The sequence below is a fragment of the Typopeltis vanoorti genome, chromosome 9 (genome assembly GCF_054136105.1).
Source record: "Typopeltis vanoorti isolate ZY-2024b chromosome 9, IOZ_Tvanoo_1.0, whole genome shotgun sequence".
Classification (NCBI taxonomy): Eukaryota; Metazoa; Arthropoda; class Arachnida; order Uropygi; family Thelyphonidae; genus Typopeltis; species Typopeltis vanoorti.
In genome coordinates, this window is record NC_143557.1 from 52,953,649 (window position 1) to 52,967,372 (window position 13,724).

At 38.0% G+C, this 13,724-nt stretch overlaps 1 protein-coding gene across 6 annotated transcripts in view; it reads left to right on the forward strand.

Annotated features, from left to right (window-relative positions):
• ECSIT (evolutionarily conserved signaling intermediate in Toll pathway, mitochondrial) overlaps positions 1-8,595 on the forward strand; it is a 95,402-nt gene extending 86,807 nt beyond the window's left edge. For 5 of the 6 annotated variants that reach the window (XM_090398583.1, XM_090398581.1, XM_090398578.1 and 2 more), the window contains exon 6: positions 8,209-8,595. In XM_090398583.1, the coding sequence (XP_090254709.1) occupies positions 8,209-8,555 (347 nt within the window). In that variant the 3' untranslated portion in view covers positions 8,556-8,595. The remainder of the gene's footprint in view (positions 1-8,208) is intronic. The other variant, XM_090398584.1, reaches the window with a different exon arrangement.
• Positions 8,596-13,724: the final 5,129 nt, after the last annotated feature.

Sequence of the window (13,724 nt, forward strand, 5' to 3'; positions counted from 1 at the left end):
CCTTCACAAGTTACTCACAGAATACTTATTTAACACTTTCGTTAATACTCTATCAATGATTACCTTAATTCTAAATTTTATCTAAGCAAGTCTAGCCATTCACAAATCACTGCCTATTTAACAACTCTTCTTTGCTCCACAAGGGCTTAATTAATTCAGTCAAATTCTCACTAAAAGTTCTCTACTAGTGTCCTTTAGTTACAACACACATAAATTTCCTTTTCTTCTAAACAAATTTTAACATAGAACTAAAACTCTTACATTACCGGATCCTTTCAGATTTCATGCCGCCATCTCATGTAGGTCTGGATTACTGTGCTGCATATTCTTCGGCTGTCTTTGCACCTGGTGATGTACTACGCCTTTTCTTCTAATCGTTTCCGACTGTTGCATGCTGTCTACCGCTCCGCAGGAAACTTTCTCCAATGGGACATTCTGCTAAGGCTCGATTCCACATGGACCGTCATATCGCGATCAGCTCTGCTTGAAAATCTTCAAGCATTCTCAAGAAAAGAACCTGCCATCCATCATTACCGCAGCCGACCCACCGCTCTCTCACGAATTGTCCGACAAACCCCCCCTAAAACTCAAATCCAGCACTCAAAGATCAAAAAGGTCAAAAGGCCCCTGAAACGTCGTGCTTCGTCTTTTATTTGCCCTATTCGGGCGCCCTCTATTCAATGCGGTTTTCACCCATGAACCCCATCGTTCATGCCCCTTGGGTGATCCTACACTCTCGCTAACCTGTCCGGTTACATTATTCTAGGTAGGCGCTCTGACGTCATATTTCTGCGTAGGTATAGCCTCCATCGCTATGCTCGACTCGTACTGATTATACGCGATTATTCCAGATTACTACTTATAATTTTTCTCAGAATTTCGCAATGTATTAGACAGCTTACTTGGGAATTACAAATAACCTAACAATAACTCTCACTATATCGCACACATGGACTATGCATTATTACAAAACATAAAACAACACTTTATAATTATTAGCTGATGTGCAGATATCTCCTTAATAAGTAGTAGTTTGTCATGTTAAATCCTGAATAAAGAATTTACTTGTAAAGCTCTGCATTCAGGATCTAACAACACCATACTGTTTCAAAACCACTGTCAGTATTTGCTCCTTGCATCTCCACCCTGGATGGGCACAACTCCTCTGCCATCAACAGCACTTTTCTTCCATTTTTGTCCTGTCTCTCTTCATGAAAGACTACATATCCCTCCTTCTCTATTCCTGTCAGAATATTATTATTATTATCTGAGACCTCCAGGGAGTCAAGGACTCATCGAGGGAGGCTGTAAATTACCCAACCCAGCTATCATACCTTCCCTTAAATTCATTTACACTAGATGCACTCGCTACCCATAAGGACAAATTATTCCACTCACTCACTCACTGCTCTCTGGGAGAAAAACCTAGCTCTTAACCCTTTCTTGACTGAGACTAACCTTAACTTCCATGGATGCCCCCGTGTTCTCTCCCTGCCTTCCATATAATGAAAAATTTCATCATTTGAAATGCCATAACACCAATTCAAAGTTTATAGATTGCTATCATATCACCCCTCTTTCTCCTGTTAACCAGTCTGTAATCCACATACTCGCAATATCATCCTTGTTCAGCCATGTCTCACTTATACCAACAATGTTTGGGCAAATTAACTCTAACAATTCTAGAATTTTATTCCCCTTGTTTTGAACATCTAGCATTCGTAAACATACACACTGGCTCATTTCTGTTTCTATAACAAGACCCACTGACCCCACTTCTCAGATATGACTTTCTGACCCCCCCCCCCCCCAACATCCATTCCTGTCTATCATCACTGATATTATCCCCTTCCCAGACTTCAATGTCACCTCCAATCCTTGGCTATCTTAATCCTTTCCTGTGAAATCATCATCTGCACTTCTCAGTGTTTCCCCTGTCTATCCTATGTTCCTTCTCTCTCATTCTTTCACTCGTGCTACTCACCTCCCATACTTTCCTGCTCTTCCACAACATTTCTTGCTTCCTCAGGCCTTACATTCACTTCAGTAAGTTTCTCCAACCGATTCACACCAAATCCATTCAAATGTAGCCCATCTCTTTTATACAGATGTGTCTGTCCCACACATTCGCAAAATGAACTCCTTTCTCCTCACACAATTCTGCTAGCATACCATTCATCATTATCGTACCTGGGCAACACTCTGACTACCTTAACTACTCACTGTTACCTTTCAGTCTCATGACAATCCCTCGTGCCAACTACTACTACCAACTTTTTTGCTCGCATACTCTCCTCTTATCCAATGTTTCAATCACTCTGCTCGTTCTACCTCCTGGAAACAGATCTTGTGCACCTAAGCAATCACCATACCTCTTACCATCGAATCCCCATAAATTGCCACTCTCAAATCATTTGATATTTCTTTCAAATTTTTTGTCCCATTCTTCCTCATGTTCCCATGCAAATCTGTAATTCTTCTCAGTTTGTTCCTGATATGTTTAATCTCTTCCATCATCTTTACCAACTCTGCTTTTTTCATCTCTTCAATTACTTTCTCACTGCCATTTTCACTATCTTGCATGTCCACTGTCTTACAGCTCACATTCAGCTACACTCCACTCTCTTACTACTTACTACCACCACATATGCACACTGTCTTACCCATCAATATCACTAACTCACTGCCATTTTTGCCTGCTGTCTTGCCTTTACCGTTCAAGCACTCAGCCATACCATCAACTCTTCTTACTCCCATAGTTACATACACAATATTTTGCCTGCTACCACTCACAATCAGTGATATCTTTAATCTACACTGGTGTCCAGAAGCTAAGGATGAACTACATTTTTACTGTATGAGAAAATTTTCATATATTTCAAGTATGAAGGTATAAAAGTTTTGCATAATTCAGAAGGCTTGGACAGAAGGTCAAATTCCCAATGATTGGAGTAGAGCTCTCATAGTGCACATCTATTAAAATAGGGAATAAAGCTGAATGTAAGAATTAAGGAATTTCTCTACTAAGTCTTCCAAGTAAGATTTATGCAAGCATATTTGAAAAGAGGTTGAGAAAGATTGCAGAAGATAAACTTGGAGAGGAACAAACTGGGTTCAGGCCAAATAGAGGTTGTCAAGATCAGATTTTCACTTTAAGAACAAATAGTTTAGAAATCATGGGAATATGACAAGGACCTGTACTTAAATTTTGTAAACACTACAATTATATGGGGTGAATGGAGCAATAAATAGTCTATATTTAAGCTGTCAGTCAGCAGTTAGAATTGAAGGAAATACAGGAAGATAGTTTGATGTAAAATCAGGGGTAAGACAAGGATGCACATTATCTCTACTCTTATTCATCATTTATATGGATCGCATTAGGCCTGATATAGAATTGGAGATGTCGGACTTAGCTCTTTGCTTTATGCAGATAATGTTGTACTCCTAAAAGACGTCTGCTGCATGTCTCCAGGATTTTTTAACTAAACTGAATAGCTGTAACAAATTTAGCATGCAAATATGCAGGAATATTGAAACCTCGGCTGCATTCTGAATGGAGATCCTATAGAACAAGTAAAATATTTCAGGTATTTAGGCACAGTTTATAGTGAAGATGGCAGGTTAAATGTGGAAATAGACAACAGAATAAGCAAAGCTGATATGGTGGGTAGCCTCTATGTTCACTGGGCATCTACAGATGCCGTGTGGTCACTCCGATGCTCGGTGATGTTCCACACCAGGCCTTGCCATGTAGTCCTGTTGTTTGCTTTTCTGGCAGCCTCAACTCTCTGAAGATCAGTCACTCCACACATGCCATCCATCTCATTGATGGTCTACCCCTGCCTCTTTTTCCAGGAACTTTACCTTCTATTACTGTCTAACAGATAAGCTTAGGTGTTGATGGTTATTCGTGACTTATTTTTCACGGTATTAATAACGCCACAAACACTTTTAACAACAAAGATGTTTTATTAACGCTTTAAAAACACTTACACACAGAGCCAGAGCCATTTGTTTTAACGATACAGCTCTGACCACTGAACTCCAATACCCGTGCCATACAATCTTAGCCAACGGCTACAATACAAAATAGATAAAATACTACATAGGCCCATTACTCTGCCCTCCCCTAATACACAAGAATACAACATGACCATTTCTATTCCCTATATCAAAGGTACATCGGAAAAGATAGCCAAAGTATTGTTGAAACATGGCCTTCGCACCACTTTCAAACCTCATGTCAACCTGGCAACTCTGATCCGCTCGCCTAAGGATAAACTTCACCCTTTAGCACACCCAGGAGTGTATGAAGTTCTGTGTGACTGTGATTTGGCCTATTATGGGCAAACAGGAAGATCAGTGAACATCCACCTGGAAGAACATGAAAGATACATTTGCTACTATTACTATGGCAAGTCGGGACTGGCAGCCCACGCTTTGGACACTCCTTCACACAGGATTAGATGGAGGAAAATGAATGTGCTATTTAGGAGTCGTTATAGATCTGAAAGATTATTTTTTGAGTCAACAATGGCTTTGAAGAATTCTCCCAACCTTAACAAATATGGTTGCATTAATTTGCCAAAAATTTGGGAGACGGTTATCCTAAGAAAAACTCCTGGATAACTGCTGGTTTTTTTTTTTTTCCTCGTTAGATGGCGCCAAAAAAATAGGACTTTAGATCTTTTGTCTTTTGCAATTATATTGTTTCACTCACTCACTGTCGTGTTTACATGTGTGTTGTGCTCTGATGATGCTGAGTTGAAAATCAGCGTTAATAAAACATCTTTGTTGTTAAAAGTGTTTGTGGTCTTCTATTACTGTTCTGAGTAGTCCTCCTTCCATCCTTTCTATGTGTCCAAAATATTTTAACTTTCTTCTGTCAATATCCTTAAGGAGCCTTAAAGTTCTACTAATCTTTTCTAACACCCATTCATTTGTATGCCTTTCGGTATATGATATCCTCAACAGCCTTCTGTAACACCACACCTCAAAAGCAGATATCCGTTTCTTATCTGACTTCTTTAGGTTCCAAGTCTTGCATCCATAAGTCGCTGTTGGAAAAACAACTGCATCTAAAATCCTCAACTTTGTTCCCATGGAGATAGATCTGGAGATAGTTAGGAATGGCTGCTGTTTTAGCCATTCCTAACCTTTTTCCTTCTGAACAGCAATTCTTCACATTAATAATGGATCCCAGGTACTCAAAACTTGCTGACTTCCTCAATTCTTTCTCCATTAAGATACACTTGTTTCTCAAGAGCTTCTCTGTTTGTTTTTCCTTTGAGAACCATGATCTTTGTCTTGCTAGAATTGAGTTGAAGTCCTCTGTTATTACTGATCTTGTCAACTTTGTCAAGAATTAGTCCTAGTTCTTCCATGTCATTACAAAGGAGCACTGTATCATCAGCGTACCTCAGATTACTGATCAATTTACCTCCTATCCTAATTCCTGTCCTGAGTTCATCCAATGCTTCACACATGATGTCCTCTGCATATATACTAAACAATTGAGGAGAAAGTAAACATCCTTGTCTAACTCTTTTTCCAACTTGAAGCCAGTCAGTCAATCCAACACCTGTTTTTCTTGCTCCTTATACAAGTTGGCTATCAACCTGATAGTGTGTTGAGGAAAACCCATTCTTTTCATTACTTCCCACAGTTTCACATGCTCAACACAGTCAAAAGCATTAGAGTAGTCTAAGAAACACATTACCAGAGGGAGTCTGAATTCTTTATATTTTTCTATGATCTCTAAGGCAAAGGATCTGATCTCTGGTGCCCCTACCTTTCCTAAAACCTGCTTGTTCCTCGGGCAACTTTGCCTCAATCCTATTTAGCATGATCTTTAATAAAATTTTGCTTGCATGAGATATCAAACTAATAGTTCTATAATTCTTGCATGCCTTCATATCACTGTTCTTGTGTAGTGATATGAAAACTGACTTCTTCCAGTCTCTAGGCCATGATCCTGTCTCCCATATCCTTGTAATCAATCTATGAAACACTCTTATCCCTCCATCCCCTGTGGCCTTAATTAACTCTGCTGAGATTTCATCTGCACCTGGGGCTGTTGAGCTGCTTAACTGCTCTTTCAACTTCATGCCTAAGTGGAGGAGATTCCAAATCAAACTTTTCTTGGTGGGAGGACTCCACATTTTCTTTATCCACTCTGCTGTACAGTTCCTCACAGTTCTTTCCATCTGTTTTTGATTTCCAACTCTTCTGTTAGTAATGATCCATTCCTGTCTTTGATAACATTCAATTTAGGCTTAAACTTGTGCTTTAAGTCACGAACTAAATAAAACATCCTTTTATAATTATGCCTTCTCATCTGGAACTCTATTTCTTCACATTTATTAATATAGAACTTTTCCTTGTCCTGCTTGATGGCGCTTCTGATTTCTCTATGTAATCTCTTGTATTCTTCAGTCCCTGTGTCTCTTTGTTTTTCCAACCACCTTCTTTGATTAGTTCCCATGTTGAATCCGATATCCATGGGTCTCTTGGTTTTCTTATGGGGGCCGAGATACGTCTTCGCTGTATCCTGTATTATCATCTTGACTCCTTCTCAAAGCATTTCTGGTGAGATTTCCTCATTGGTCTCCAAAAAATCATCCAGCCGAGTTGATGTTTCTTCTGTGAATCCACTAGGAATTACTCTAACATCTAGTGGAATGTGTCTGACGTGGAAGTTTTTGGAGTCTTAGTCTTACTTTGACTCTTACCAGCTGATGGTCTGTACCACAATCTGCTCCAGGACAAGTATGCACATCAGAGATGCTTGTCTTCCACTGCTGGAGAACCAGGATGTAATCAATCTGGTGCCTTGACCTATCAATGTTAGATGTCCAAGTATAGGTCCGTTGTGGATGTTTCTGGAAGCAGGTATTGGTAATAATTCTGTTAGCACGGGCAAATTCCAACAATCTTTCACCATGGGTGTTACGTTCACCCAGACCAAACATGCCACACTCCGGCCTGACTCTCATACTCTTTCCCACGTTTGCATTTAAGTCTCCTAAGATGTACAGTATGTCTCTCTTTGGTAGGCAGTCCAAAACAGTTTGTAAGTTTTCATAGAATTCTTCACTCTCTTCTTCAAGCCTATCCGTGTGGGGTGCATAAACTACCACAATTGATACATTGGTAGGCTGAGCCTCAAGTCTAATGGAGAGTATCCTATCATTAGTGGGTGGGTAGCCAGCTGAATAAATTTATATGGAGTAAGAGAGAAATCAGCCCAAACACCAAACTAATTTTAAGTTATGGATCTGAGAGTTGGGTTAGAAATAAAGCACAGATTAAAGACTAGAGACCACAGATATGAGGGTTCTGAGAAAAATTAAGAGAGTAAACTGATGGCATTAATGGCAGAATCATATTAGAAAGGAACTTGACACTATTAGTATTCAAGAATGTGTAAGCAGAGCTAATGAAAGGTAGTATGGCCACTTAAATAGAATGGGATGAGGAAAGGTTAGCAAAGCAGGTGTTTGATGTCAAGATGGCAGGAAAGAGACTCAGAGGAATACCAAGGTCTAGGTGGATTGATTCAATCAGAACTGCCTTAGAAGAATGAAATGTTAGATATGACAATATTGGAGTGCTTACAAATAATAGACTAATTTGGAGGAAATTTGGTGATAGGAGATTAATAATAATGTAAACTTAATCATGTAGTGCTGTCATAGTAACCTGAACAGCCCTTGGGGGTACATATCAGGAAATTGATCATGATGATAAAATAAAGAAAAATGTTAAAGAGAGAGAATGCAGTTGTACTTAATATTGTTGGTTTTTGGTTCATTCTGATGTTTTTACAGTAACAGACTTTTGAGAGGTGATAATTTCATTGTTATACTGAATTTAGTAGTTGATAGCATACACTTGATTGTACACATTTAATTTTTTTCTTGTATTTGTTATTATTATTCTTAACTCTGAAATTAGCTGACATGATGCAATCAATCCATTAGAATTTAGTTTTTAAGACCCCATCCACTCACCAAAATCCTGCATATATCATTACTAGTTCAGATTTGTAAAAGAAGTAATCAATTAACATGATCTTTCCATGTAGAATAACATCCTTATTAAGTTTTAGTAGTAATATCCCCAACTACTGCATCAATAAGGAGTGCCTTAATAAGAAATAATAATACCTAATTTTCTATTACGTATTTATTGCTATCATTATAGATGTATCTGAAATTCCTCTTCCTGTGTTTGAAGGAACTGCAGTCTCAAGGAAGCCTACACTTCATGAACAAAGTGATGGTGTTGTTATGGCCATGTGTGCTACAGGAACTTCTACCAAAGACACTCTGCTCTCCTGGGTTCGCTTTCTTCAGAATACAAATCCTAAAATTGGTGAGATTCCTATTTTATTCACACTGCAGTCACCTAGTAAGGAACTTGTAACCATAAATGCTCAAAAAGAGACAACAGAAACAGAAAACAAAGAGAATGAAAGTAAATCTGTAAGTAACAAAAACATGGATGAAAATAACACAGCAAATGAAGAGCAAGTCAAAGCTCAGTCATGATAAGTGTAAATAATTGTAGATTAAAGCAATATACACTTGACAGCTGCTTCTGTGATTAATAAGTCTTATGCTATTACCAATTCCACATCTTTTTTTTTTGTCAAAAATTTTGGCAGCAGGAGTAATAAAAAAAATCATGTCATTGTGAAATTCCATTTTGTTCTTTTCGCACTATTCTGTGTGCAGTGATGTTGCCAGAGCTGAAGTTAAATTGTAATTGTTACAACATAAGGATGTCATTCTACCCCACAAGTAAAGATGATGATAATCTGGATTAGATGTATCCATTTCTTGAAGTGAAACTTGGGGTGTTGCAGTGTTGGCAGATTAATGTTTATTGAGAACTGCTAGTCATACACATTTGCTACAGATCAGGAATAATATATACATAAAAAAGGAAAATTTGCTAAGGGTTGATTAAAGTTGCCTACACTCTCTATATTTACTTGCTTTTTGATAATACAACTGCCACTTCTCAAGGATTAAAGATTTATCATTGGAAGATGTCAATGCATGAATTGACGTTTCCCTCTTCAACATTATGGAATTCTAATTATACCTTTTTTCTTTCATAGATTCTAGTTGTTTGTTTTCCTTGATTGTAGAAATCTATAATTTTAAACTTACAATTCATCCTTCTGTTCTAATGAAGTTTACATACAATTCCATTAAAGAAAATCCTGGTTGTATTATTCCATTCTAATATATTTGTGGAATAAGCCATTTTGATAAAAGTAACTTAAAAGAATTGAGTACATCTTGCTCTTTACATCAGAAGTAGCAATAAGTACAGGCTATTACAACATTTACCTATGGTATGTTGTAATAAGACTAAGAGTTGATTTTGATGGGCATAATTCAGTTCAAGGTTATATTGTGAGTGATCATAATTTAGCACTTGTGTAAAATTAGTGATTTTTTTAATCTATTTTAGTGCATTAGTATAGATTTTCGTGTTTTTAGAGTATTTATAACATTTTTATTGTGATGTTGTCCGACAATTTGAATTTGCAGGATTTTATTTGGTGCAGTGTGTGAAATGTATTCATTGAGAAAATTAAAGAATATGTGGAAAGAAATTGAAACTGGAGAGAGAGAATGTATTACATTTTTCAAAAGTGAGTGTCTGTTAGGTGATGAGAACACAACAAATACTCACATTAAGATGGAAAATGATGTTGTTAATGTTGAACTTGTGGTCATAGAAATAGAGCACTTAAATGATATCCTACATAGGACAAAGAGCGAATTTGAAAAATTGCAGAAGTGGCAAGAGTTAAGCAGGGCTGAAAAAAGAAAGAAAGAGTAGATCCAAATGAATAATAAAGACCAAACCGAACAAACAAAAATACAAGTTAAGGAGAAAATTATGTATGGAGACTCATTGGTCATGAAAGTATTTAACGAAGTGTGACAAAATCATGTTTCCCAGGTGCAAAAATTCACAATATTAGACATCCCATCCAGATTCAAAAAGGTAAGTTGAAGGAAATGTTGTCTTGGTTGGTACAAATGATTGAGAGATGAGAAGTATTCTATGAGGGAGGATGTAAAGGAGTTGTTAGAAGAGGCAAAACTGAAGAGCGAAAAGGTAAAGATCGTAAGTGTCCTACCATGCTATGATAGAGGCAAATTGAGGAGGAAGGCACTGATAGCAATGAGTCTAAACTGAAGAGCGAAAAGGTAAAGATCGTAAGTGTCCTACCATGCTATGATAGAGGCAAATTGAGGAGGAAGGCACTGATAGCAATGAGTCTATATGTAGATTGTGCAAAAGGAAAGATGTAGGCTTTGTGGATCTGTGGTTCTCTGTTATATGGAAAGAAGGATTTCTACAACACTGATGGACTGCATCTAAATGGTTTTGGTATTAGGTGTCTGGAGAGAGCTTTGTTCACTGAGCATGATGAACTGCACATTCAGAAAACTTAAGCAATTAGGGTGGAAGCATGAGTTTGTGTGAAGGCACCTATGAAGCAAGTGAGTGTGAGAATGACCAAGTCAGGAATCCAGTCTCTCTCTCAAGCAAAAATATCGAATGGGGTAGTCAATTCAGAAAATAAAGGTGGGTGGGGGGACAAGGGATGCTGCAGTTCCTATATACTATGCTAGAAGTATCAGGGACAATCGGGAGGAGTTTTTGGCATTAGTTTGGCATCCTCACCAAAAGTTATAGGCATTATTGAGACTTGAATATGAAGGACTTAGTATTTTCAGGGAAAAGATAGAGAGGATACGATGGGAGAGGAATACTGCTGATGATAGCAGATGAATTGCAGTCAAAAAGAATGAGACAGGCTGGAGGGTGGCTGTTCATTTGAAGAAATCTGGTATGAGATTAAGGCCAGTAAGACAAAATAAACAGTTGGTTGTAGGCCAGAGAGTTCCACAGATGAGCTGGAAGACATGCATCGCCAAATTAGCACTATGAGTACAGGTCAAGTGATTATTATGGGGGGCTTCAACTATGGAGATATAGATTGGAAGGAAGAAAGATCACATGGCAGGAAGGAAATAGAATTTATACACCTACTAAAAGGTAATTACTTAAGCAGCACATGACGGAGGGGACTAGGGATGGGAGGGTATTGGACCTGGTCATAGGATCAGAAGAGCTATTCATAACCAAGGTGACTATGCCCTCCTGATGAGGGAGATTGTAAAACATGAGGAATAGTCTACAAAAAAAAAAAAGGTATTTGTGGAATTGATTATGACTTGCTTAGGAAAAAGCTTAAATCTGTACCATGGCATAAAACACTGTAGTGCATGGGATCTAGTTAAGGGTCATCTAGAGGAAGAAGTATTAAATTGTATACGTAGGGTAAGGAAGATTAATTGGGTAGGAGTTAGATGGATGAGTAATATCATTAAGCACGAACTGCAGAAGAAGAAAATGCTTTAGAGGGTATATAAAAGGAAAGGTGACCAGCAAAATCATGAACAGTACAAGGCTCAGCATGGAAGGCAAAATCAGATTATGGGAAAAATCTAGCCGAGCAGGCCCAAGGAAATCCCAGAGTTATTTTGTTATGTATCAAGTAAGAGGAACAATGACCATGGAACATTAACCTTAATGAGTGATAATGGTCATGAAGAGACAGAAGTGGATAAAATAGTTGAGTTACTGAGTGACCACTTTGCAAGGGTATATCATCCAAGTGAGGTTACTGCTTTAACATATGTGACAGACACTAATGTGGGAACAGAGGTGGATGAATTGGAAGTTTTGCGAGAATGTGCAAGGGAACTGGCAATGTCTCTGACTTGGCCCTTTAAGTCTCAGCTCTGGTAGAGTTACAAGGAAGTGGAAAGAGGGCAAAATAATCCCTTTGCACAATGGAGATTCTAAAACTACAGTAGCGAATTATAGACCAATCAGTATCTCAGGTGTGGTGGTAAATAAGAGAATTCAAGATTGGGTAGATAAAAATATGATACTGTATGAGGGTCAACATGGCTTTGGGAAGAGTTGGTCATGCCTTAGTAAATTACTAACTTTTTATAATAGAACTGAGTTGGATTCTGCTGGGTTTTGCAAAGGCATCTGACAGAATACCATGTGGAACTCTGATATGCAAATTAGAACAAATGGGGATAGATATGACACTGGTTAAGTGAATAAGAGGGTGGCTCCTGGACAGATATCAAAAAGTGCTATATGGAGGCAGTAGAATCGAGACAAAAAACAGTAGCAGTGTGTTGCAAGGTTCAGTGTTGGGACCATTGCTGTTTAATTTGTACATAAATGATATCAGAAATAATCTGAAAGGAAATATTCAGTTGTTTGCTGATGATGCGAAATTAGGTAATCAAGGTGATGTGGAGAGGTTGCAGGACAATTTAAGTTGGCTGTCAGTTTAATGTCAAGAAATGTAAAGTTATGCATTTTAGGATAAATAGATTACAAGCCGTGTATCACATTGATGGCACTTTACTCCAGGAAATAGATGAAGCTAGAGATTTGGTGGTGGTAGACAGAGAGTTAAAGTTTAAAGGACATATTGCTAAGGTAGCCCATAAGATTACTTGGCCATTGAATAACACCTTATTATTCCTCCTTATAAGGCCTTGATACACCCACATCTGGATTACTGTGCTCAAATCTGGTCCCCTGGGGATGAGGAAGCAGTGGAGAGGATTCAGAGGCGAGTGATCAAGATGGTGAGTGGCCTGTGGAATGAGTAACGAGAAATCAAGCAGACGTTGTGGCCTTACAAGAGGACTTGAATAGATTGTATGAGTAGGCAACAATGGGATGCAAAGTATACTCTTGGTAGGGAAATTTTGGAGGAACTTGAGGAGATAAGGGACTTTGGAGTGGTGGTGAAGGATCTGAAATTCAAAGGTCACATTGCACAAGTTGTGAATCAGATTATGACAATGATGCAGACCACTTTAACTTGTAGAAATAAAGAGGTTCTGGTTCCATTGTATAAGGCCTTGATGAGGTCTCGTATGGATTATTGTGCATAGATTTGGTCTCCTGGTTTTGATGGTGATGAGGATAGATATGTTGGAAAGGGTCCAGAGAAGATTAAGGTCTTTGTGATGCGGGATATGAAGATAGATTGAGAGAATGAAGTTGGTAAAGGATTGTTACCAGGTTAATATGGAAGAAACTTTTCATAGAATGGGGAAGGAGAGAGAACAATGAGACATCCCTGGAAGGCTGTATAAGTAGGGTGTGGGCATGGAGAGTGGTTGGTCAGTGGAATGTTTTGCCTGATGTAAAGGAGTTTAAAACAAAGACTCCACAAAGGTTTGGTTTAATAATAATGATAAATAAATAAATTGACACTAATGCTATGTAAAAGTGTGCTACAATATTGCTATTTGGAGAGGAGATGTGTTCAGCCAGATCTTTGCATCTTTCTCCAAGTAGTAGTAATTTCCAAGTTAATTCAATTCAGTAGGTCAGCAGCCCTCAAAAAAATAAATAAAATGAAACAAAACTTTTTTTATGGAATTCTGATCTGTTAATAGGTGATTGCTATTGAAATAGTACTCTCTAACTTTAACTGCATGCAAGTTAAAACCTGACTTGGAATGATAACATCCTCTATTTAAGCATGTAGAAAATTATCATCATTCAAAGTTAGGCCTTGATTCCCATAATCATGTGAGAGACTTCAAATGGCACAGCATGCAACTGTTAAATAAATAAGA